We start from the raw sequence: 23,451 nt of genomic DNA on the forward strand, positions 1-23,451 counted from the left end.
GGCTCCCATTTTTTTATGTATTAAAATATTTATACCATGCTTTCCCGCTTGACTCAAGGCAGTTTATAGCATTAAAATGTTACAAGTAAAAAAAAAAAAAGAATAAAACAGCAACCCCCAAATTCCTCCTTCCCCGTTTCATTCTGCTTCTACATCCTAACAGGGAGACCCAACTGGAATCATGTGGGGAGAGGTATTTAGAACATAAGAGAAGCCATGTTGGATCAGGCCAACGGCCCATCAAGTCCAACACTCTGTGTCACACAGTGGCAAAAAATGTTATATACACACATACACTGTGGCTAATAGCCACTGATGGACCTCTGCTCCATATTTTTATCTAAACCCCTCTTGAAGGTGGCTATACTTGTGGCCGCCACCACCTCCTGTGGCAGTGAATTCCACATGTTAATCACCCTTTGGGTGAAGAAGTACTTCCTTTTATCCGTTTTAACCTGTCTGCTCAGCAATTTCATCAAATGCCCACGAGTTCTTGTATTGTGAGAAAGGGAGAATTGTGAATTTCCTGCATCATGCAGGGGGTTGGACTAGATGACCCTGGAGGTCCCTTCTCCAACTCTATGATTCTATGATCTTTTTAAAAAACAATATTCATAAAATATTAAGACGGATTGTTAGTGGCTTGCAGGCAGTTCAAGGGAACTGCCTGGGAGAGCCCAGAAGCTGCTGCTTACATTCCCAGTCATCCCCCCCCCCCCCCACAAAAGCTCCAGTTGTCTCCCTGAAAATGCAAGAGGCTAGTAGAAGCTAGAAGGCATCTAGGAAAATGTATAGGGTTGCTACAATAAGTAAGAAACCTAAAAGGTTAATTTGCAATTAAATCCGATGGGGGGTGTCTGTGTGTTGGGGGGGGGGGGGGTTGTGCAAAAAAAAAAAAAAAAGAGTGCGTGGAGTTGTATGGCTCCACCTCTTCTGGCAAGTTAACCTGCGGCTGCCAAGCTCTATTACCGCGGTCAACAGACAGTCGCAGCGGCTGTGGCGACGCGCTCGGAAAGATCACGCTTGGGGGGAGCTTGCAGCCGCGAGGAGCCGACGCCGGAGCCGCCTGCCCGCCTCTCTCGCGGAGCAGGCTGCGGAAAGGGACGAGCGAAGGGGGGCCTGATTTGTTACCAGCGAAGCAGCGCAGCGCATGGATCTCGGGGTCCTTCGCTGCAGACGCCAAGCGAACTGAGCGCCGCCACCAAGTCTTGCTTCCTGCAAGAGAGCATTTCTTGTCTTTTTTTGCAAAGGCGGCTGTTTTCCGCAGGCAGGTTGCAGGGACCGCTGCGTGGAGCTGGGATTTTTTTTTTTTTTTATCATTTTGTATGTTTGCAATGCTGCGATCCTGGTGCCTCGTGGGGCTACTCGTAGGTAAGAGTCTCCGCGGGAGGGGGAAAGATAGCCGCCGCGCTGCCCGCAGCCCTGAAGGGGCGCCGAAACAAGCTGGCCAGTTGCACGTTGGACGGAGGGAATGTTGCGCTCCCCCCCCCCCACCCTTGCGCGGCTGTGCGGAGACGGCTTTGGGCGGGTAAAGTGAAGTCGGGTCGCAGAGGGGAGTCTTGGGGCGCTTTCACACACACTAAATAATGCACTTTCAATCCACTTTCGGTGCACTTTGCAACTGGATTTTACTGTGTGAACTGGCGAAATCCAGTTGGAAAGAACATTGAAAGTGCATAGCTGGTTCACTTCCAGCGCAATCCTATGCAGTTATTCCAGTCTAAACCCGTTGCGTAGGGAATACTGCTTTATACGGCGAGTGGTTGAAATGTAGATTTTGCTGCCGTAGGATCGACAGTTTCAAAAGGGGATTCGGTGTAGGTGTATCATGGAGTAGGTGTATCTAGCGATGGTGACTACAGGGAACCTCCACGTTCAATGGCACTAAATCCCTGAGCCAGGAGGCAACATTAGGGGAAGGTCTCGGCCTCTGCGCCCTGTTGTTGGCCCTCTGAGGGGCTGCTTAGCCACTGTGTGAGACAGGATGCTGGACTAAATAGGCTACGGGTCTGATCCAGCAGGGCTCTTCTGATGCTCTTAAAATTGTACCCCCAATGTGGAGCAGCATCTACTCAAGGGGCAGCTTAACTTGGAAATGACCCTTAACTCAAGGGTGGCCAAACTGTGGCTCAGGAGACACATGTGGCTGGTTCACACATATTGTGTGGCGCTCAAGGCTCCCACCGCTCTGTTGGCAGGCTGGGAGAAGACATTTCTCTCTTTAAATCACTTCTCCAAGTCAAGCCAGCTGGCAGCTTGGAGAATGCATTTAAAGTTGCTTTCTTTCCACCTCTCCCCCCATCTCTTTGCTTTGCTTTCCTCCGTTCCTTGCAGCTCTCAGGCACCTGATGTTCATGTCTTGTGACTTTCAAACATCTGACATTTATTTTATGTGGCTCTTACTTGAAGCAAGTTCGGCCACCCCTGCCTTAACTCTTCGGGTGCTCATTTTACTGATTGTGATCACTGGGCATTTGGGAGGTAGCTTGTTCTAGATAAATCTGGACCTAGTTGGTTGCAATCTTCTGTACACGTGGTATGATGCAGGCCTTTTAGATACGCAATCAGTCTTGGGAGAGGATGAATTCTGATGTGGGAGTGCGGTGACAACAGCAGCGGCGTGCCATGCACAAGTTTGCATGATCGGACTTGCTTCAGAATACTAGGGCTTCCTTCTTCAGTTCTCCCATGCATTCTAACATTGGTAAAGAGTGTGGATGGGCAACTCGTATGCCTGATGTGATCTTGGATATGCAGCAGGACGCTAGGAGACAGAACCCAGAAAGTAGGTTAATCGGTCCAGAATAAAAGGGTATCTCTCTCTCTTTCTCCTGCTTTGCCTTCCACCCTCTCGAAAAGGATCTTTGCAATATCATTCCTGTCCTTTGAACGCAAGCTTGTGTGAAACTGCCCCCGCTGCAGTGAAGCGCAGTTGGAAACATGCAGAGGCGTCTCCAAGCAAAGTAGCGCATCATGTTGGGTTTCATGCATCCAACTGCCACATGGATTGAGTCTCCTGGACTCTTCTCTAAGGTGTCCAGTCTCCATCTCTATGCAGATGTACTCTTTCCCTGTAAACCTTTGCCCCTGATTTCAGATGTTGGCAAAGACTGCATTTAATTCCTGGTGAAATCTCCGCTGTCTTAAGGTGACACAGCAGGGTTTCCAAGGTGACAGACATTCAGATGTGGTTTGCCATTGGCTCTGAGTCGTGACCCTGATATTACGGTAATTTAAAGGTCTCTCATCTCATTACTAGCAAGGGCCAACCCTGTTTAGCTTCCAAGATTTGGTGAGATTAGGCTAGCTTGGGCTATCCAGGTCAGAGAACTTGTGCATATGCAGGGGCAAGAAAGAGGCAGTGCCACATGACAAATTTGTTCTCTTGCTATGGACTGAACTCTGGGACTGGCAGCATTTTCTTGTGCTAAGCGCTCTTTGAGCACCGGCTCACGTTTAAGCCCCTTCCCGCCTCAGCGGGGGGAAATTCTACCATAGTATCTCCATTAGTCTAAAGGTAGTTAAATCAACTAAGGAACTGTGCATTGGTTTAAAGGCTAACCCAGGGGTGGCCAAATTTGCTTGACATAAGAGTCACATAGAATAAATGTCAGATGTTTGAGAGCCACAAGACATGAACATCAGATGTTTGAGAGCCGCAAGGCAAGGAAGGAAAGAAGGAAGGAAAATGGATGAGGAGGGAGAGGTGAAAAGAAAGCAGCTTTAACTTTAAATGCATTCTCCAAGCCACTGCCTGACTTGTCTCAGAGAAGTGATTTAAAGAGAGAAATGCCTTCTCCAAGCTGGTTGATGACGTGGTGGGGGCTTCAAGAGCCACACAATATGTGTGAAAGAGCCATAGTTTTGCCACCCCAGGCTAACCAGTGTCTTGTGGTCCAATGTGTGCCTCGTGGCAGTGTCTTGTTGTCCGATGCATGCCTCAGTCAGTTTTGTTATGGGAAATTATTCTTTTTGATAGCTCTTTGGGGTATTTTTGAAGTCACTGAATGCACAGATATTTTGCTGCAGCAAACAGGCTCCGTACATATACATAGATATGCTAAATTTGAGTGAGACCACCAAGATTTTGGGGGTATGGGCTCTGGAGAGTCAAAGTTCCCTTTGTCCAATACCAGATGCTTTGGCTTTTGAAAACTCATGCCCTGCAAAACTTGTTGGTTTCTAAGCTTTGACTCTCCAAAGCTCCTAACCCCCAAAATCTTATTGGTCTCGGAGGTATTCCTGGACTTGAATCTAGCTCTTCTATGGTGGACAAACATGGCTAGCCTCTGAAGCACGGAGGTGTGTTTGGGGTTGGTTTGTATTTGCGATGGCAGGGTGCTTGCTTGGAGGAGCCAGGCATCCGTCTGCAACAGCTAATAAAAGATCACAGTTCGTAATGAGGAAGAGCGGGCCACTTGAGCCCCAAAGCACCTGAAGTTGGTGCTGATTGCAAAAGAAGGAGGCCGGGGAGGAAGGTTCTTGCTGTGCTTCGCAAGCCCCCCCCCCCCCCCCAATAATTGTTTAATATTAGTTAAGCTGAAGAGGCATGCCGTGGTGATCCAGAATGGGAAAGTTTCCATCCCTTTGATATGGTTTCTCTCTTGGCTTGCCTGGCAATGTTTTCCAGAGTTATTTGCGGCGTTGTTGCTCTTGACAGCCCGAATATTTTATGAATGCTGTAAAAGAACATTTAAAACACGTGCACACAGACATATGTATACAGAGACGTACCCATAAAGAGGAAATATTTGTTACTTGTAAACAGACAGGCAGTGATTTCTGCAGCTCACGGTCTGCATGCGTTTACAGTGGCCAGCGTGTGTGGACACGGATGTACTTAGTTATTTGAAAAGTCACCTGAATGCAGTTGTTGGGGGGCGGGGAGGGAAGAGAGAGAACTGGGGGAAACAGCTATCTCTTAAAAGGTTTCTGGATCTTACCATTGGGACAGCATGCATGGCTTTAGGGACTGTATTGTTCCAGTCTTGTTCCACCTACTTTGGCTCCCAGTTTGATTTTGAGCAAAATTCAGGGTGTTAATGTTGTTGACCTTTAAAGCTCTATATAGATGACAAGTAGATCTGGCACTTTCTGCTTGTCATGTCCCTTGAGCCCCATCTCTTTACACATTATGGGGAAATTCCAAAATTCAAAGGGGAGCAAGATGTATTCGCAACACTGATTAGTTTTTGCCCGACTATTGGTCATCTGCCTTCTTATTTATCAACTTTCCATGCTCCACAATTGCGTAGAGCATTTACTCTTGCCAGATACTATCTCATCAGCAGTTACCTATGGTAGATAAAAAAAAATCCCACTCTCATTAAGACTTTGTACATGCGTTTTAAAACAAGTTGATTCGTTGTCCCATATCCTTTACTGCTCCCAATATGATACTTATACGCCTTAGGTTTCGAGACCCAATTCTGCTCAATATGACAAGTTGCTCAGATGTCTTCTGAATGATTTGTCATCTGAAATAACTGAAAAGGTTCCTTTATTCTTGAGTCTGGTGATCACGGATCGATTGTCCAGCGTACAGCTGTATATGACCGGTTTATTTTGTTATTTCTGTATCTCTTTTTTTGCCTTATTTATAATCTGATACATGCCAATAAAGGCTTGTGTTTGTGTTTGTACACATTATGGAGTGCAGCAGCTGTGGTCCCCAGCCTGTGTCCTGTATGTTGGTCACACATGATTTGTAGGTTCTCTTTTCCTGTGCGCATGGTACCTGATTCAGATTGCAACTGTGGCGTGTGTGGAAAATGGGTTTCTCCCTTCCCTTCTGCGTTGTTTTCTTGACCTGCAGTAGTCCTTGGGATGCACTGTTCAACTAATTGGAGAAAACCATGTGTACATTTTGGGTTTCTCCAACAGGCCAAATAAAAAAGGTAAAGGTATGCAAGCACCAGTCGTTTCTGACTCTGGAGTGACGTCACATCATGACATTTTCATGGCAGACTTTTTTTTAACAGGGTGGTTTGCCATTGCCTTCCCCAGTCATCTACACTTCTCCCTCAGCAAGCTGGGTACTCATTTAACAACCTTGGAAGGATGGAAGGCTGAGCCAACCTTGAGCCGGCTACCTGAACCCAGCTTCTGCCGGGATTGAACTCAAGTCATGAGCAGAGAGCTCAGACTGCAGTACTGCAGCTTTACCACTCTGTGCTGCGGGGCTGCTAACAGGCCAAACAGTGCCTTTCCAAGATAATTTTGGGGTTAGCAAAATGCTGTAGGTGAGGATGCCAAAGTCCCTTCTCCCTGCACCTGCAGTCATGATCTGAATTGAGCCCCATATGCACGGGAATGGAGGAAAACCTGCAAGTCACATGTGTGGATCTCACACCCTGCCTGTGTACTTGGTACTGCACAAAGAGACCTAGAAGTGATGCTTGGTAATTATGCAACCATAGTTGATCTGCACATACTGTGGTTTCTTTGCTTCAGTGTTTTCTCTGTACTGTTAACTCACGTATTTAAAATATTTATATGTCACATTGCAGCAAAAAATTATTCGCTGTGGTTTCTAAGTATAAAATGCAAGTAACAAAAATTGGTGTAGATACAGAAACCCTTTAGGCAGCACAAAAGGCAAGTTCAGACACCCCTCAGTCTTTGAAAAGGCTGTCATAAAACCTGACTTGAAAAAACCAGGCTAGCCTGATCATGTAGAATCTTAGAAGCTAAGCAGGGTCGGCCCTGGTTAGTGTTTGGATGGGAGACCACCGAGGAATTCCAGGGTTGCTATGCAGAGGAAGGCAATCGCAAACCACCTCTGAACATCTTTTGCCTTGAAAACCCTACAAGGTTTCCATTAGTTGGCTGCAACAAAACTCCCCAGTAATTCACCACAGAATCTTGTGCAAAATTAAAATGGTAAGGGTAGTCTCCTGTGCAAGCAGCAGTCGTTTCCAACTCTGGGGTGACGTCGCATCAGGACCTTTTTACAGCAGACTTTTTTACGGGAGGTTTGCCATTGCCTTCCCCAGTCATGTACACTTTACTCCCAGCAAGCTGGGTACTCATTTTACCAACCTCAGAAGGATGGAAGGCTGAGTCAACCTTGACTGGCTACCTGAACCCAGCTTCCACCAGGATCGAACTCAGGTAGTGAGCAGAGCTTGGATTGCAGTACTGCAATTTACCACTCTGCACCACGGGGCTTCTTGTGCAAAATTACTCGAGTCTTATTGAAGTACCTCTGCTCGGACTGCGCTTTTATAATAACAGTTTTAAATAGCAACACCAACAGATAAAGGACTCCCCAGAAAGGGGGCAACAGCAGAGTAAAATGTCTAGCAAAAGAAGAGAAATGTAATGTGCCATCCTAAATAGAGTTACACTGTTCTAAAGCCATCAACTTCAGTGGACCTTGAAGGATATAATTTTGTTTAGGATTGCACGGAAGCATATTCTAGTTTCTGGCACTTGGAAAAAGCAAAAAGTTGAAAATAGAAACCGTTAACAGTGTGGTAAAGCAAAAGGAAGTTCTCATTATCTCGATTCAGACAGTGTCTCCTCTCCGTATTTGACATTATCCAGAAAGGGAAGAAGTACAAAAATCCACAACAGCTTTCCCCCTAGAAGCTGTGGCAAGAGGAAGATATGCGCCGCAGGCCTCTTTTGAATGGCTTCCAGGTCCCTGGACAAAAACTAAGCCAACAGACCACAGGGCTGTCAGAAGATCTGGATATTTTTTTTTTTGCCTGTAAAGTCACAGCTGACTTATGGCGACCCTGTAGGGTTTTCAAGGCAAGAGATGCTCCGAGGCGGTTTGGCATTGCCTGCCTCTGCAAACTGAACCTGGTATTCCTTGGTGATCTCCAAGGCTTTTTTCTATAGCAGGTACGCCTTTGCCTATTAGGCCACACACCCCTGATGTAGCCAAACTTCCAAGAGCTTACAGGGCTCTTAGTACAGGACCTACTGTAAGCTCCAGGAGCATTGGCTACATCAGGGGTGTGTGGCCTGATATGCAAAGGAGTTCCTACTACAAAAAAAAGCCCTGGTGGTTTCCCATCCAAATACTAACCAGGGCTAGCCTTGCTGAGCTTCTGGGATCTGATGGAATCAGGCTCTGCTGGACTATCCAGGATACTGAGCTAAAAATGTATGTTATCACTGAACTCTTTGGCACTACATCACCACCACATACTAGGTATCAGATTCTCCATAGACAAAATTAGCTACGTGAAACCCATATCGTATCACTTGAATCGCTGGAAAAAACCCTACTATCTTGGGTTCCTTTCCCTAACTGATTCAGATTCCGGACTTTCCTTAGTTTTTGATTCTGAAATTTCAGTGTGTCTCCCACGGCCTTTGGAGAAACAGTGGTTTTCCGTGGACTTCAGAGAAGTGAACTTGATCGTGAATCAAAATGGGCGTTGCTATACTCTCAAGTTAGCTTGTTTGTTGACTAGGTGTGTGTTTCCAAACATAGATCAGGAATGGGATCAGGTGGTCTAAGAGAGGTGAAATGAGTTTAGTGACAGAGATAGTGGTGAAAGGGTGAGGGTGATTAAGAGGTTGGAGCAACTTTCCTCTGAGGATAGCAGAAAGAGTGAAGGTTTTCTGTTTCAGAAGAGTTTTTAATACCCTGCTTTTCTCTACTCTAAGGAGTCTCAAAGTGGCTTACAATTGCCTTACCTTCCTCTCCCCCCAACAGGGATGTTGTGAGGAAGGTGGGGCTGAGAGAGTTCTGAGGGAACCGTAGATGGCCCAAGGTCACCCAGCAGGCTTCATGTGGAAGAGTGGGGAATCAAACCCAGTTCTCTAAATTAGAGTCCCCCACTCTTAACCACTGGCTAGAAACAAAAGACAATTAAAGGGGGACATGATAGGACTTTATAAAGTTATGCATCGAGTGGAGAAAGTGGAGAGAGAAAACTGTTATCCTCGTTTGGTGCAGTGGTTAAGTGCGTGGACACTTATCTGGGAGAACCAGGTTTGATTCCCCATTCCTCCACTTGCAGCTGTTGGAATGGCCTTGGGTCGGCCATATCTCTCGCAGAGCTGTCCTTGAAAACTTCTGTGAGAGCTCTCTCAGCCCCACCTACCTCACAGGGTGTTTGTTGTGGGAGAAGAAAGTAAAGGAGATAGTGAGCTGCTCTGAGACTGAGATTCAGAGTGAAGGGCAGGATATATCTTCTTCTTTGCCTCTTCCATAATACTAGAACGGAAAAGCACCCAGTGAAGTCGATGGCCAGTAGATTCAGAAGACCCACAACCACAGATTCAAGACAGACAAAAAGAAGTACCTCTTAATCCCATGAGTAATTGTACTGTGGAATTTATCACCAGAGGACATAGTGATGGCTGGAAGAACAGATGGCTTTTAGAGTGAATTAGACAGATGACATGACCACCGGTGACTTTTAGGCATGGTGGCTGAAAGGAACCTCCATATCCTCTGAATTCCAGTGCTATGAGGCAACATCAGCCTCTGTGTCTTGCTTATCAGTTCTTAAGGGCAACTGGCTGTCCACAGTGTAAGACAGATTGATGGACTAGATGGGCTACTCTTATGATCCAGCAGAGCTGTTCTTATGGCTGCGCTGTTGCAGAGAGCCAAAGAAGAACAGGTGGCCGTGGTCAAGGTAGGGAATTTTTAGAGTGTGCTATGGGAGAGAGGACCCATATTTTCATAAGGTTGAGCAAGAAGAAAGGATATGACTATCGGTGATGGGCTAAACATGAGGAATTAAGAAAAGATAGAATGTTACTGCAGGAGCAAGGGAGATGGTACAGTTGCTGTCTACGGATTCCAAGAACACACAAGGAAAGGGAGACCTGGCAGGAAACTGGAGAAGTTCAGTCTTGGATTTATTGAATTTGAAAGGGGGTACCAAGTGAACCAGATACTATTTATTTATCTATCTAAAATGAGCCTTTTCTGCCACTTTCTAGCCACTTGGGTTTGAGCGGCAGGAACTTAACGCAGCTTAATGGTGCAGATCTGTGGCGCAGAGTGGTAAAGCTGCAATACTGCATTCGGAGTCCTCTGCTCACAACCTGAGTTCGATACCAGTGGAAGCTGGTTCAGGTAGCTGGCTCCAGCTTGACTCAGCCTTCCATCCTTCCGAGGTCGGTCAAATGAGTACCCAGCTTGCTGGGGGGAAAGTGTAGATGACTGGGGAAGGCAATGGCAAACCACCCCGTAAAAAGTCTGCTGTGAAAACGTAAAAGCAAGGTCACCCCAGAGTCGAAAACGACTGATGCTTGCACAGGGGACTACCTTTACCTTTTTTTTAATTAAATGCTTTATTGGTTGCTCGTCTACGAAACAGATTGCTGAAGAAATAGGCTGCAATGAAGCCAGATAGAGCCTTCAACAGCATAGGCAATAATAACGCATAAGTCTTTAGGTTACCACAAAACAGTTGTCTTTTCACTGCCACATTCTTGCTATTTGGGAATTTGATGGGAAGAGATGCAGGTTCATATTGGAAAAAGGGAAACTCCCCGATTTGGGTTAGAATAAGTTGGGTAATAGAAGCCTTTCTGGGGAAAAAAAACCCCTTGGATAAACATTTCCATTTTCCCCTGGTACTCTCCCACTGCATCACAGTGACACATATGTCCCAGCTAGTTCATGGGCATCGTTGCATTGCCAACTGAGAACTGCAGGATCATTTTATAGAGGGGAAAGCAGGACATTACCTTCTGCCATTCCCAGTGTCATCCTTCAGTCATCTTTCCCAAAATGCACTTGGTTGAGGAGTCTTTGGGAGGGCGAGAGGTCTCGAGGCAGAATTTAGGACAAAATTAGGGTTCGAGCACCCAGACTATAGTGCCATCTTGGAAAATGCCCACTCTGGCACACATTCAGTGGCTGTGCAATGGCAACAAACACAAAAGAAACTATTCCATGCAGGGCTTTTTTGGTAGCGGATTGGCTACATCAGGAGTGTGTGGCCTAATATGCAAAGGAGTTCCTGCTACAAAAAAAGCCCTGGTTCCATGTAATGAAGGAGTATGTATGCTTGGGGGAAATTGCCCAAAGGCATTCAAATTTTAAACAACCCCATTCTTCCATGCCCTCTTCTGCAAAAAAGTACAAAAATTAAAACTCTAGCATCCATTTTAAGGAGCCTTTGTACTCTTCCAAGAGGATGCGTGATTGGGTACAAAACAGTGAGAGATTATAGCAGTGTACATATACTAATAGTGAATGTAATCCTTCAAAGGAGTCCTGTTTATTTCATAACCACTGTGCTAGTTGCATTGGTCTAAGGGAGTGGGTTTTAAAAAAGTGCAGCAAAGTGATTTCTTGGTTGCCAAGATTATTTGTTGCAAATGGCATGTTCATCTCGTTGCTATGTGTGCAATTTTTTCCAAACTTGGAATGGGTCCGATAGATTTGTTCATTTGTTCTATTAGCACATTATGGTTTTGTTAGCTGTTGGCCCTTTTTCAAATAGTTTCACAGTAATCTGTGGAAGTTCCATGGGCGAGCAAGGGGTCAATGGCAAACCTCTTCTGTCCATGTGCTTACAGAAGAGCTGCCTTTGGGTCAACCTGGATGGCTGAATGTGAACCGAGCAGACATGGAAATCTCATTTTGCATTCGGAGCTGGACAGCAACTCTGAGAAGAAGAGGGAACGGAGCGCTTTCCGTAATGGATCTGCTCATTAGAAGCCAGCCAAATTCATACGCCGAGCTAGGAAATTCCAAATTTCGATGACATCATTCATCCATGCATTACATTTTCCAGTGTTAGTATCACTCTTTCTGTCTCTGAGAGGTTTACAGAAGCTTACTCTGCGGGGTCAGGATTTCAATCAATAATGGCCAGGGCTTTTTTTGTAGCAGGAACTCTTTTGCATATTAGGCCACATACCCCTGCTGTAGCCAATCCTCCAAGAGAGGAACTATCCCGGTAGAGATGGAGTGTGTCTGAGAGCTGTCTTGATTAGTTTCAGAGGGTAGCTGTATTGATCTGCAGAAGAATAGCTAGACTTGAGTCCAGTAACATTTCAGAGACGAACAAGAATTTTCAGGGTATGAGCTCTCAAGAGCGAAAGCCCTCAATCATCAGATACGAATCTGACAAAGAGAGTTTTGACTGTCAAAATCGTATACCCTCGAAATATTGTTGGTCTCTAAGGTGCTACTTGACTCAAATCTAGTTGATCTGATTAGTGGCTTGTGGTTCGGGCAGGCAATTGCATATAATGTGCATTAGAGTAGTATGAGGTAAGAGACAGCTTTCTTTGAGAAACACCAGTGCGGCAGGTTCTTTATGTGGCTAAAAGTACACAGATTAATTGCTGAGAGCCCTGGGTGATTCATAATTGGTGGCCAGAGAGCAGGCAGGGCAGGCCTCGCCCAGAGACGGCCTATTTTACTCAAGTAAATATTATGCCGATTATATTGGCCATTCTGCCTTTGTTGTGGTAATGGCCAGAAACTTGAGAGAAAGTGGCCCCGAATCAGAATAATGGTGGTGGCTATGTGGAGGAATATGAACCAATGTAGAGGCCTGTAGGTACCACTGGTATAAGAATATGACTTCCTTCCCTCACCTGGATAGCCTAGGAAAGCCCAATCTTGTCAGATCTCAGAAGCTAAGCAGGGCCAAGCCTGGCAAGTACTTGAATGAGAGACCTCCAAGGAATACCAGGAGCAGGAGGCAGAGGCAGGCTGTATTATGCCACTTCTCTGAATGTCCTGCATGCCCCTGTAGGGGTTGCCATGAATTCCAGGCACACACATGAAAACACAACACCCCCCCCCCTCAAAAACATGACTTCCCAACCTTAAGGTTTTCTTGAAAGTTAAATGGTGTAGGAAGGGCATTTGCTGGGGTAGATTGGTGGGTGGGAGTGGTTGCTCAACCCTTGTTACCCTTGTGCTCTTCAGTGGAAATGTTTCCTTCAGCTTTTTTTTCCTCCCCCAAATTGGCCTCTGGAGCCAGGAATAAGCCCAGTTGAATGTGAAAACCCCTCAGGGAAGGAGGGTGCTATAATTGGCGGGTGTGGGGAGGAGTTACGCATCCCCGCCCACCATTTTTTTAAATTCCAAAACACAGTTTTTTGCCAAACATAATGTGTTAATTTCTGAGATCAGCTTAGCTCCAGCTGGCAGTGCTGAGCATGTTGTGATCACATCACTTGGATAGGCTGAGGTAAAATTTAAACATTTTGCCAAATGATTATTTTTGCGGTAAGGAAAGTTGTTGTTTAAGGCAAGGACACCCAGGAAAAAATATCACTTTGGCTCAGGAGTGAAGTCAGCTGGATTTCTGCACATCCCAGCTTTCCAAGGTGGTATTTAGATGTTAACTATGCAGAAACGTGAGTGGACATGAGATCAAAGTCAGGTCTTCAAGGAGCCAACTGCGTCCATTGAATAAAGATAATAGCATTGCTCCCACTGAAGCTCATTGTTTCACACCTCATTTTCGACCATTAAGTTCCTGTTGGGGAAATTGCAGCAACACAGTTACAGGAGAGGGGTATCTTGTGGGTAAAGGAAGTTGCCATTCCTCCACGCAGAGCTTTTTTTTTGTGTAAAAGGAGAAGATATTGGATTTATATCCCGCCTTATATTCTGAATCTCAGAGCGGCCACAATTTCCTCTACCTTCCCCCTCCCCCCACCCACAACAGGCACCCTGTGAGGTAGCTGGGGCTGAGAGAACTTTTTACAGTAGCTGCCCTTTCAAGGACAACTCCTGTGAAAGCTATGACTGACCCAAGGCCATTCCAGCAGGTGCAAATGGAGGAGTGGGGAATCAAACCTGGTTCTCCCAGATAAGAGTCGGCACACTTAACCACTACACCAAACTGGCTCTCAGGAACTGAGAGGAATTCCTTTGCATATTAGCCCACACATCCTTGATGTAGCCAATCCTCCAAGAGCCTACAGGGCTCTTTGTACAGGGCCTACTGGAAGCTCCAGGAGGACTGGCTACATCAGGTGGTGTGGCCTAATATGCAAAGAAGTTCCTGCTACAAAAAAGCCCTGCCTCCATGCATATGCTAACTTCACAGATTAATTCTCAAGGACCCCCAAGTGGATTGTGTTTATCCTCCCTGGCTTGAGAGTGTGCAGGCAGAAATATTAGAAACCAGAAGAGTGACTGAGTAAAGTTTCCTCTGGTCGGGTTTGTGTGAAAGATTAATGTTCTGGATACTTTCTTGTCCACCTTGAACATGCGAAGGTGCCTTACACTGAGTTAAATTATTGGTCTGTCCAGGGCTTTTTTTTTGTAGCAGGAACTCCTTTGCATATTAGGCCACACCCCCTCTTCCCACAGGGCCTACTGTAAGCTCTTGGAGGATTGGCTACATCAGGGGCGTGTGGCCTAATATGCAAAGGAGTTCCTGCTACAAAAAAAAACCCCTGGGTCTATCAAGGTTAGAATTGTCTGCTCTGACTGCCAGTAGCTCTCCAGGATCACGTGGAGGTTTTTAAGAACATAAGTGGTGCTTTCACACTCCACTAAGTAATGGGTTTTGCATCTGGATTTTACTGTGTAAGAATAGCAAAAATCTGGATGTAACACACATTATTTAGTGTAATGTGAATGCACCAAAGAAGAGTTTTGCTGGATCAGATCAGTAGTCCATCTAGTACAGCAACCTGTCTCCCACAGTGGCCAGCCAATTGCAGTGTAGAGCCAGACAACCAGGTGAAAGGCATCAAAGCTTTCCCCTGATGTTGCTCCCTAGCACTGGTATTCAGATGTGTACTGCCTCTGAATGTGAAGTTTCCTTTTAGTCACCGTGGCTGCTTACAGATGGGCAGCTTGGGATGTACAGGAGGCATCCCAAATCAGGCTGGCTCAGAAAGAAGCCCCCTAAACCAAGGGTGTCAAACATGTGGCTTGGGGGCCGAATTAGGCCCCCAGAGAACTCCTATCAGGCCCCTGAGGAACTGGCTGTCATCTGCTTCCTTCTGCATAACAGCTTGCTTTGCAAGACTTGCTCAATTGCATAGAAACTACAGGGCAAAACCTCTCTTTTCTCCATTGGCTGAGGCTCCCCCATTGGGGAGGAAGGGGAGGAGGGATAGCTTGCTTTGCCAGGCTCTCCCAATTGCACAGCAGAGCTACTGAACCAAGCCTCTCTTCCTTCTATTGGCTGAGGCCCCTCCCCTTCCTCATCTCCTGGGGAAGGAGGGAAAGAGCCTGAGCGTCGATTGCCCAGTTCCCTGGATCCCATGGGAAAACTACAAAGAAAGCACGTTTGACCAATGAGTGCTAATGTTTTAAGCATGTTTTAAAGGGTTGTTTTTTTTAAAATCCTTTTGTGATTATCTGTGTTCTTTATATAAAATTTATATTTGTGCTACCTAATCTTAAATAGGTACACACATGGCCCAGCCCAATATGGCCTGGCCCGACAAGGTCTCATTTATGTCCGATCTGGCCCTCATAGCAAATGAGTTTGACACTCCTGTCCTAAACTGTTCACACACTTTCCTGGAAGCTGTTCCCATCCCGTCCGCTGGGATGACTTGGTGCAATCAGATGGCTGTTGTGCACCATCCCTGTAGCTTGGTTTGGGTCCCCCCCCATTCATTTATTGGTTATGCACTCATGCGCCTATGCACTTGTAATCAATATTTTTAAAAACAAAAAAGCCGGAATTGGCTTGGGTTGCATTAGAGTGGCTCACACTGCCAAGACGCCTCGCTTGAGCACTTCCGCATCCAGATGCCAAAGGGGCGACTGGCATGCGGCTCAGATATTTGCTACCACTTCAAAAGTGGTAGCTTCTTGAGCCACTCTGAGGATGCCGGAGAATGGGTTGAGTACGGGATGGGGACGGGCAGCAGATGTGCTCGTTTGGATGGGTTTTTCTAGTCGGTTTCTGAGGCAGCTCTGGGTTGCCTCAAACTGCCCGTCTGTAAGCAGCCCATGGCTAGCAGCCACTGATGGACCTACCCTCCGTGAATTGTAAAGCCATTTAAAGATGGCCTTCATTACATCCCTTGGCAGTGAATTTCTCATTTTAATTACTCGTCGAGTAAAGAAATACATACTATTGAATAGTGAGTTCAGCCGCGGGTAAGATACAACTCTATTTTATTCAGAACAAGAACTGGGGAAACACAGAGACAGGCAGGGAATATATACAGTTGGGGAACATACAAACGCACCCACTTGGTGGGTGGGAAACCGCCCGATTGGTCTCTCTAGGATTCTATCATTTGCATAAGATAGTTACATGTGCGGAGCCCTGATTGGCCAGTTCACAGGGAACAGCCAATGGGAGCGTAGGCATTAGGATCCTGGAAGGCAGAAGCATGCTTCAGTTGCGGAACTATATACAATACATAGCACATACATACCTTTGTCCGCCTTGAATCTGTTGCCCGTCAACTTCATTGGGTGCTCTCGAGTTCAACTATTTCATTAGCTACCACCCATTCCTAGGGATATCAGAGACTGAACCTAGGATTTACTGCAAGCAAAGCAAATAACCTACCACTAAGCTAAAACTCTGTTCTAACAGACACAGACTGGGTAATTGGAAAGATATGTAAGGACCAGCCGGACTTCAGTGACCCACCTCTATTTATGGCACTCCCTCCCCTTTCAGTTTGACCAGCACCGACACTGTTGGCTTTTGGCTGCCAAGTAAACAATGAAGTTATTTTCCCTGGCTTTTAATAGCTTCAAGGTCTTTAATATATTCAAGATGCTACTTCGAAATTTTCTAGTTTGTACTTTTTATTCTTGGTATTGTTTTGTCTTTGCCAGTGTGTTTTTAGTGTTGTTAGCGGTCTTAAAATTAGCCACAGCATATTGTTGGAACTCTTTCTGGGGCAAGTGATGCTCTGTATTCTTGGTGCTTGGAAGAGGCAATAGTGTGAGGACTTCTAGTGTCCTGGCCCCACTGGTGGACCTCCTGATGGCACCTGGTTTTTTTGGCCACTGTGTGACACAGAGTGTTGGACTGGATGGGCCATTGGCCTGATCCAACATGACTTCACTTATGTTCTTAAAAGCTGGGGAGGGGTATATGCATATAAAAGGTGGAGTATATGCATATTTTAAATAAGCCAGTGTTTTCCTTGAGTTTCACAATTGATATCAGGTATAGAATTCAGCAGTTCTTGGTAAAGAAGTGGGGATACTCCATTATGTACACAAAAGCTCTTTACGGTAAGCCAACTTCCACTGGTTAAGATCTTCACGCATCTTGAGAAGAACTCAAGTGTGTTGCGTGCATGTTTTCTGGAAAGCTGGCCATACCATCAGCTTCAAATAAGTGGGTCATGTAACAGATAGCAAATTTCTGGCTCTAGACCTTCAAGTTTCATTGAACTGTTAAGGACATCTTTTTAGAATTAGGAAGCTGGAGACTTTGGTTTTTGGCAACTTCCTTCTCAGCTAAAGCACGAAAATCAGGAAGTTTGTAAATACGTTCTGCTGGGACCTTCATAGCTACAGAAGGGAGTAATTTTTGAAGTGTCTGTGTATCTTCTTGTGCTGTGGTCCTGTTGATCACCCTCATATTTACAGTTGCCCAAGTGTTGTCTTTTCTACAGCATCAGGTACTTGCTTAATGTTATTGATAACCCTTGGCACTGAGGATCACAAATCCTTTAGGTTATTGCATTAAGACTTGGAGGGAAACCTGCCCCTGTTGGAGTGGTATTTACTTGGCACCGCTGTGCTCTTTATGGACAAAACAGAAACACTGGATAGGGATCAGAGCTAGCATAACAGGTCAAAATCCCTCTCCCTCTGTTGCATTTTATTTCTGCCAAGAAAGGCAGGTTCTACCCTCCTCGATTTTATCTTTGCCACAGCCCTCTGAGGCAGAAAGAGAGGGGTGGGGGGAGAGAAAGATAGACAGACAGAGACAAGTCTAAGGACATCTAGTGAGTCTCACACCTAAGTGGGGATTGGAGCCCAGATTCTTAATAGTCCATCACTCTGTCCACTCCATGATACAGCTTCTCAACTCCCTGCCGCCAGTGGTTATGCTGGATCCTATCAGCTGTTTCTCCGCTACAGCAGCTTGTAAAATGACAGTGTGATGGACTGGTTTTCATTAAGAGCTTCCGTTCAACGAAACACAAGATCAATTACCACCCTCCCCCACAGTAAAGTCTTTATATATCCACATGAACATATAAAGCTGTCTTATACCAAATCAGACCACGGGTCCATCATGGTCATTATTGCCTACTCAGACTGGCAGCTGCTTCAGACGTGTATCTGTAGGACGTGTGTATGCACATGAAACCTTACACCCAGAATTAAATGTTGTTGGTCTTAAAGGTGCCAGTGGACTCAAACTTTGTTCTGGAGTTACCAGAGTTGGGAGTGGTGTGCTTAATGGCTTCAAGGATTGTTTTCTCAGCATTTCAGATGTAAACAATAAATAGGGAGCCGGTTTGGTGTTGTGGTTAAGTGCGTGGACGCTTATCTGGGAGAACCGCATTTGATTCCCCACTCCTCCACATACACCTGCTGATGTGACCTTGGGTCAGCCACAAGTTTTCTCAGGGCTGCTCAAAAGCAGTTTGGGGAGAGCTCTCTCAGCCCCACCTACCTCACAGGGTGTCTGTTGTGAGGAGAAGAAGGGAAAGAAGATTGTAAGCCACTTTGAGACTCCTTTGGTTAGCGAAGGGCGGGGTGTAAATCCAGTCTCTTCTTCTTCTGGACAGCTTGAACAGTTCACCATAGTTGTTGTTTTTAACCAAGGAGCAACATCCAAACCCCGTATGTCTAAAACCATACACCACGTCCATTTCTAGACTCCCTGCCTACTTGGGATACCTTTTCCCCTCCAGGCCCCAGCTCGCTTCTCAGATATTTTTTCCTCATTTCAATATTCCATTCAGACTTTCAAATCCAATTGGCCTATGCTGAATGAAGAGAAAAGAGGGCGGAATCTTCTCCTGTCCATCACATGGGTACCAGAGGAAAGCATGGTAAAAAGAAGAAGACTGCAGATTTATACCCTGCCCTTCTCTCTGAATCAGAGACTCAGAGCGGCTTACAATCTCCTATATCTTCTCCCCCCACAATAGATACCCCGCGAGGTGGGTGGGGTTGAGAGGGCTTTCACAGCGGCTGTCCTTTCAAGGACAACTCCTACGAGAGCCATGGCTAACCCAAGGCCATTCCAGCAGGTGCAAGTGGAGGAGTGGGGAATCAAACCCGGTTCTCCCAGATAAGAGTTCGCACACTTAACCACTACACCAAACTCGGTGTGGAGGCTCCACTGCACTTGCAATGGCAGTTTGAGTAAAGTGCAGACTTGCTCGTGTGCAGAAGCATCCGGTGTTGCAGAAAAGCCTCCGAGTCTCTCTGATTTCATTGGACTTTATTGCTGACTGTGTATGCTTCGAATTGCACCCTACAACTGTCTGGGTTATATAAATGCCATCGGCTGCAGTGTGGGGGGAATTCTGAAATACACTGAAGCCAAACCTGCTTCCAGATTTTGTTCTGCCAAATGTGGCCTCTCCTAGAACAGGGCTCCAGCATTGGTTTTCTTCCTAGCAATTTTTGGTTTTGGAAAATCTCCTTACTCATCAATCTCCGCTTGTGGAGAAAATACAAGAAACCACATTCTATTACTTTTTGCTTGCATCTCTTCCCCCTCCCCCCCCCCCCCCCACCGCCCCGGTCTGTTTCATCTGAGTCCTGTTTTTATCTGTATCCCTGTACTCGGAACTTATCCATAAGCTATCATTAGAGTGAAAGACAACCAGCTGCAGATCACAGGATCCTAAAAGCATATATTAATCACTGATATTTTACTGTATATGAAATGCTGGTTTTTTTAAAAACAACAAAAGCACAGCCTATATGAATAGGTGTGCTTTGTCCAAATTAAATACGAACAGCAGTGTTGTTAGTGTGGAAAGCTTCAGGGATTATCAAGCTCTGTTGAAACTCATCTCTTTGTGAGATAATTTCACACATCTGTTCATCTTCAATTGGGCTTGATTGAGTCATTTTTTTCAGATTTAAAACGAGAAGCATAAAGTGACATGGAAAATATTCTTTTATGTGAAGGCAATCTGGATTGCATAAAAAAAAAAGTTGGTGCCGCATATTGGAATTTCTGCATTTTAATGAAAGGGTAGAGGTAGAATTTTTGACCGTGTTGCTGATGACATTTCCAAGAACTCATGATTACTTTGTCAAGCAAGGATCTCAGTTGGATGCAGTAGCTTGGCTTTCAGAGAAATCAGACTGGTTATTGCTATTATGTAGTATACGGTGCGTGTAGCTTTACCTCCATCATCAGGGGAAAAATACAGTACAAACTCAGCCATTCTTTACTGGACTCCCTTGCGAGACTCGAAATTTGTCAATGATAGATGGCTATTTAGATTTCAAGGAGACGTTGTACAGATATGTAGTTAGCTCAAACAGAAGTTAATGACTTGGGATTAGCCATGCTTAATTTCAAATTGAAAGGTACTCTCGGGCTTCGGGTGGGGTTTGGCGCCTCTTTGCAGGATCGGTGTGCCTGAAGAGGGGTGGGAAAGCAAAAACATTGTGTTTAAGGAGTTTGTTGGGTTGTTGGTTCAGTAAATGGATGGAGGGCAACTCCAGGAGACGATTGTTGTGGGGGAGGAGGACAGCAGGGAAAGGTCAAAGTGGCCCAGGGAACAAGACAGGACAGGCATGTACACAAATGAATGGGAGATCTTTGTGTATGCGAGTGGGATGCACTTTGAAACATAGCTGTAATTGGGCAAAGACCATGTAGGACCCGGGGCAGCCATTCACCTAGGCTTCACAAGAACTGAACTGGCTCCTGTAGCTATTTGGTTCACTGAAGCCTGTTTGGTAACAATTAGCAGGTAACACATTTCAGGGCATGGGGGTAAACATTTATTAACCTGCCAACTGATGCATGCTGAAGCAGCTGTGCTTCAAAAGGTTGGCCAGACGTGAACCCATGAAGCTGCTTTATAGAAGAAGAAGAAGACTGCAGGTTTATACCCCGCCCTTCTCTCTGAATCAGAGACTCAGAGTGGCTTACAATCTCCTATATCTTCTCCCCCCACAATAGACACCCTGTGAGGTGGGTGGGGCTGAGAGGGCCTTCACAGCAGCTGCCCTTTCAAGGACAACTCCTGAGAGAGCTATGGCTGACCCAAGGCCATTCCAGCAGCTGTAAGTAGAGGAGCGAGGAATCAAACCTGGTTCTCCCAGATAAGAGTCCACGCACATAACCAGTACACCAAACTGGCTCTCATTATACTGAATGAGACCCTTGGTCGATCAAGGTCAGATTTGTCTACTCAGATCGACAGCAGCTCTCCAGAGTCTCATATGAGAGGTCTTTCATATCACTTTACCACTTGATACTTTTTTTTTTAAAGCCAGAGATGCCAGTATCTTCAGTTTAATTGTGTTCTTTCATTTCCTGTCTGAGAAAACTGGAAAGATGAAAGAGTACAATAGTGCAGTATCTGATTCTTGGGGAAATCGCACAATACCAGAAGTGTTTCGTTTCTCTAGGTTCGAGTAACTCTGCTAGTCTGCCTTAGGGTTGCCAAGTCCAATTCAAGAAATATCTGGGGACTTTGGGGGTGGATCCAGGAGCAAGGTTGTGACAAGCATAATTGAACTCCAAAGGGAATTTTGGCCTTAACATTTAAAGGGACCGCACACCTTTTAAATGCCTTCCCTCCGCTGGAAATCATGAAGGATAGGGGCACCTTCTTTTGGGGCTCATAGAATTGGACTTCCTGGTCCAATCTTTTTGAAACCTGGAGGTTATTTCGGGGAGAGGCTCTGGATGATATGCTGCAACTTTGGTGCCTCTACCCCCCAAAAAACAGCCCCTCCAGAGCCCCAGATACTCACAAACCAATTCTCCATTCTACCCTATGGGAATCAGTCTCCATAGGGCAGGGGTGGGGAACCTTTTTTATTTATATTTATTTATTTATTTATTTATATTGGGATTTATACCCCGCCCTTCGCACCGAAGTGTCTCTGCCAAGGGCCATATGGATATTTATAACATCATTCGCGGGACATAAAAAATTATCAGTTTAAAAAACAGTGCTCTGCCGAGAGAGAATGATTCAGGCCAGCAAAATTAATGTAAATAATTGTTTTTCTATTTGAAGTCATGTGAGGAGAGCCTAATCTGGCGCACACACAGATACCCACACACACCTGGCCTGCCGCCCTAGGCAAATGCATAGGAACTCAGTAGCATATTAGACCAAATCCCCTAATATTAGCATATTAGGTCACACACTCATTCATATTAGGCCACACCATCTGGGATAATCAAGTGCAAACTGAACTGTGACAGTAACTTTTCCAGGCCCTGCAGCAATTCTGGCCAGCCAGCCAGGCCCCAGGGAGGCTGCCGCACAGTACATCTGGGCCCTGTGATCCCTGCCTGGCCATGGGGAGGCTGCTGCACAGCGCGGCTGGGCCCCATGATCCTCGCTGGCCAGCCAGGCCCCAGGGAGGCTGCCACATGGCTCGGTTCGGCCCAGCAATCCCTGAGGGCCACACCAAGTAACCATGAGGGCCATATATGGCCCTCGGGACAGAGGTTCCTCACCCCTGCCATAGGGAATAATGGAGTGCCTAGCAGACATTTCCCCTCCCCCATACTTTCTGATAACCCTGAAGCGAGGGGAGGGCCTCCAAACCGCGAGATCCCCTGCCCCCACCTGGGGATTGGCAACCCTCACTCTGAGCATTGACTTGACACTGACGGCTATATTTTGCCACTGAAACCGCACCCTGAGAGCTCAGCTGAAATCATACTCAGCAGATGCCAGTTGAGGTCATGTCCAGCTGCCAGACTGTGCCCAGAACAGCTTCTTAGGATTCATCCATAGTTATAAAGCTTTAATTTAAAAGGAGGGAGCTGGAAGAGGAACTACATATGTGGAGTTCACACACCTCTTGGAATGTTCTGCTTTTGCCATACTGTGATGTTTCTGCACTTTTTTTTTTGGGTGGCTGGGGGCAAAGAGAAATCAAGGGATGTTGAATGCACATAAATGGGTGCAGATTCTTGGGGAAGTCAAAACTCTGTTTCCTCCCTTTGCTTGGGGACCTTGTTCTATGATTAAGAAAGCCTCTTTTGCTATTCCCAGGAAGGCAAGAGCTGATGTGGGGTAATTTAGGAAAGGATTGCTCTACTGTTCAGAGGAGCTGTTTCTTATTCCCATAGCAGTTGGTGAGTGTGGTTGGCTAATAGCTCTGGGAAGTCTAAATCTCACCCTACTGTGATCTCACAGTATTAAGACAAGCCATTCTCTTTCAGCCTATGCTCTCACCCTGTATGCAATATGTCGCTACCTTATAGGATTTTTGTAAAGATTACAAATGTCAAGGGATGGTGGCTCAGTGGTAGAGCATCTGCCTGGTGAGCAGAAGGTCCCAGGTTCAATCCCCGGCATCTCCAACTAAAAAGGCTCCAGGCAAATAGGCATGACAAACCTCAGCTTGGGTGCGGTCACACTCACCATTAAATC

At 45.9% G+C, this 23,451-nt stretch overlaps 1 protein-coding gene across 1 annotated transcript in view; it reads left to right on the forward strand.

Moving 5' to 3' along the window:
• The first annotated feature begins 985 nt into the window (after positions 1 to 985).
• APCDD1L (APC down-regulated 1 like) overlaps positions 986 to 23,451 on the forward strand; it is a 55,518-nt gene continuing 33,052 nt past the window's right edge. Inside the window, exon 1 of the mRNA XM_060230739.1 lies at positions 986 to 1,371. Coding sequence (XP_060086722.1) covers positions 1,326 to 1,371 — 46 coding nt within the window. The 5' untranslated portion in view covers positions 986 to 1,325. The remainder of the gene's footprint in view (positions 1,372 to 23,451) is intronic.

This window comes from Heteronotia binoei, chromosome 2, assembly GCF_032191835.1.
Source record: "Heteronotia binoei isolate CCM8104 ecotype False Entrance Well chromosome 2, APGP_CSIRO_Hbin_v1, whole genome shotgun sequence".
Lineage (NCBI taxonomy): Eukaryota > Metazoa > Chordata > Lepidosauria > Squamata > Gekkonidae > Heteronotia > Heteronotia binoei.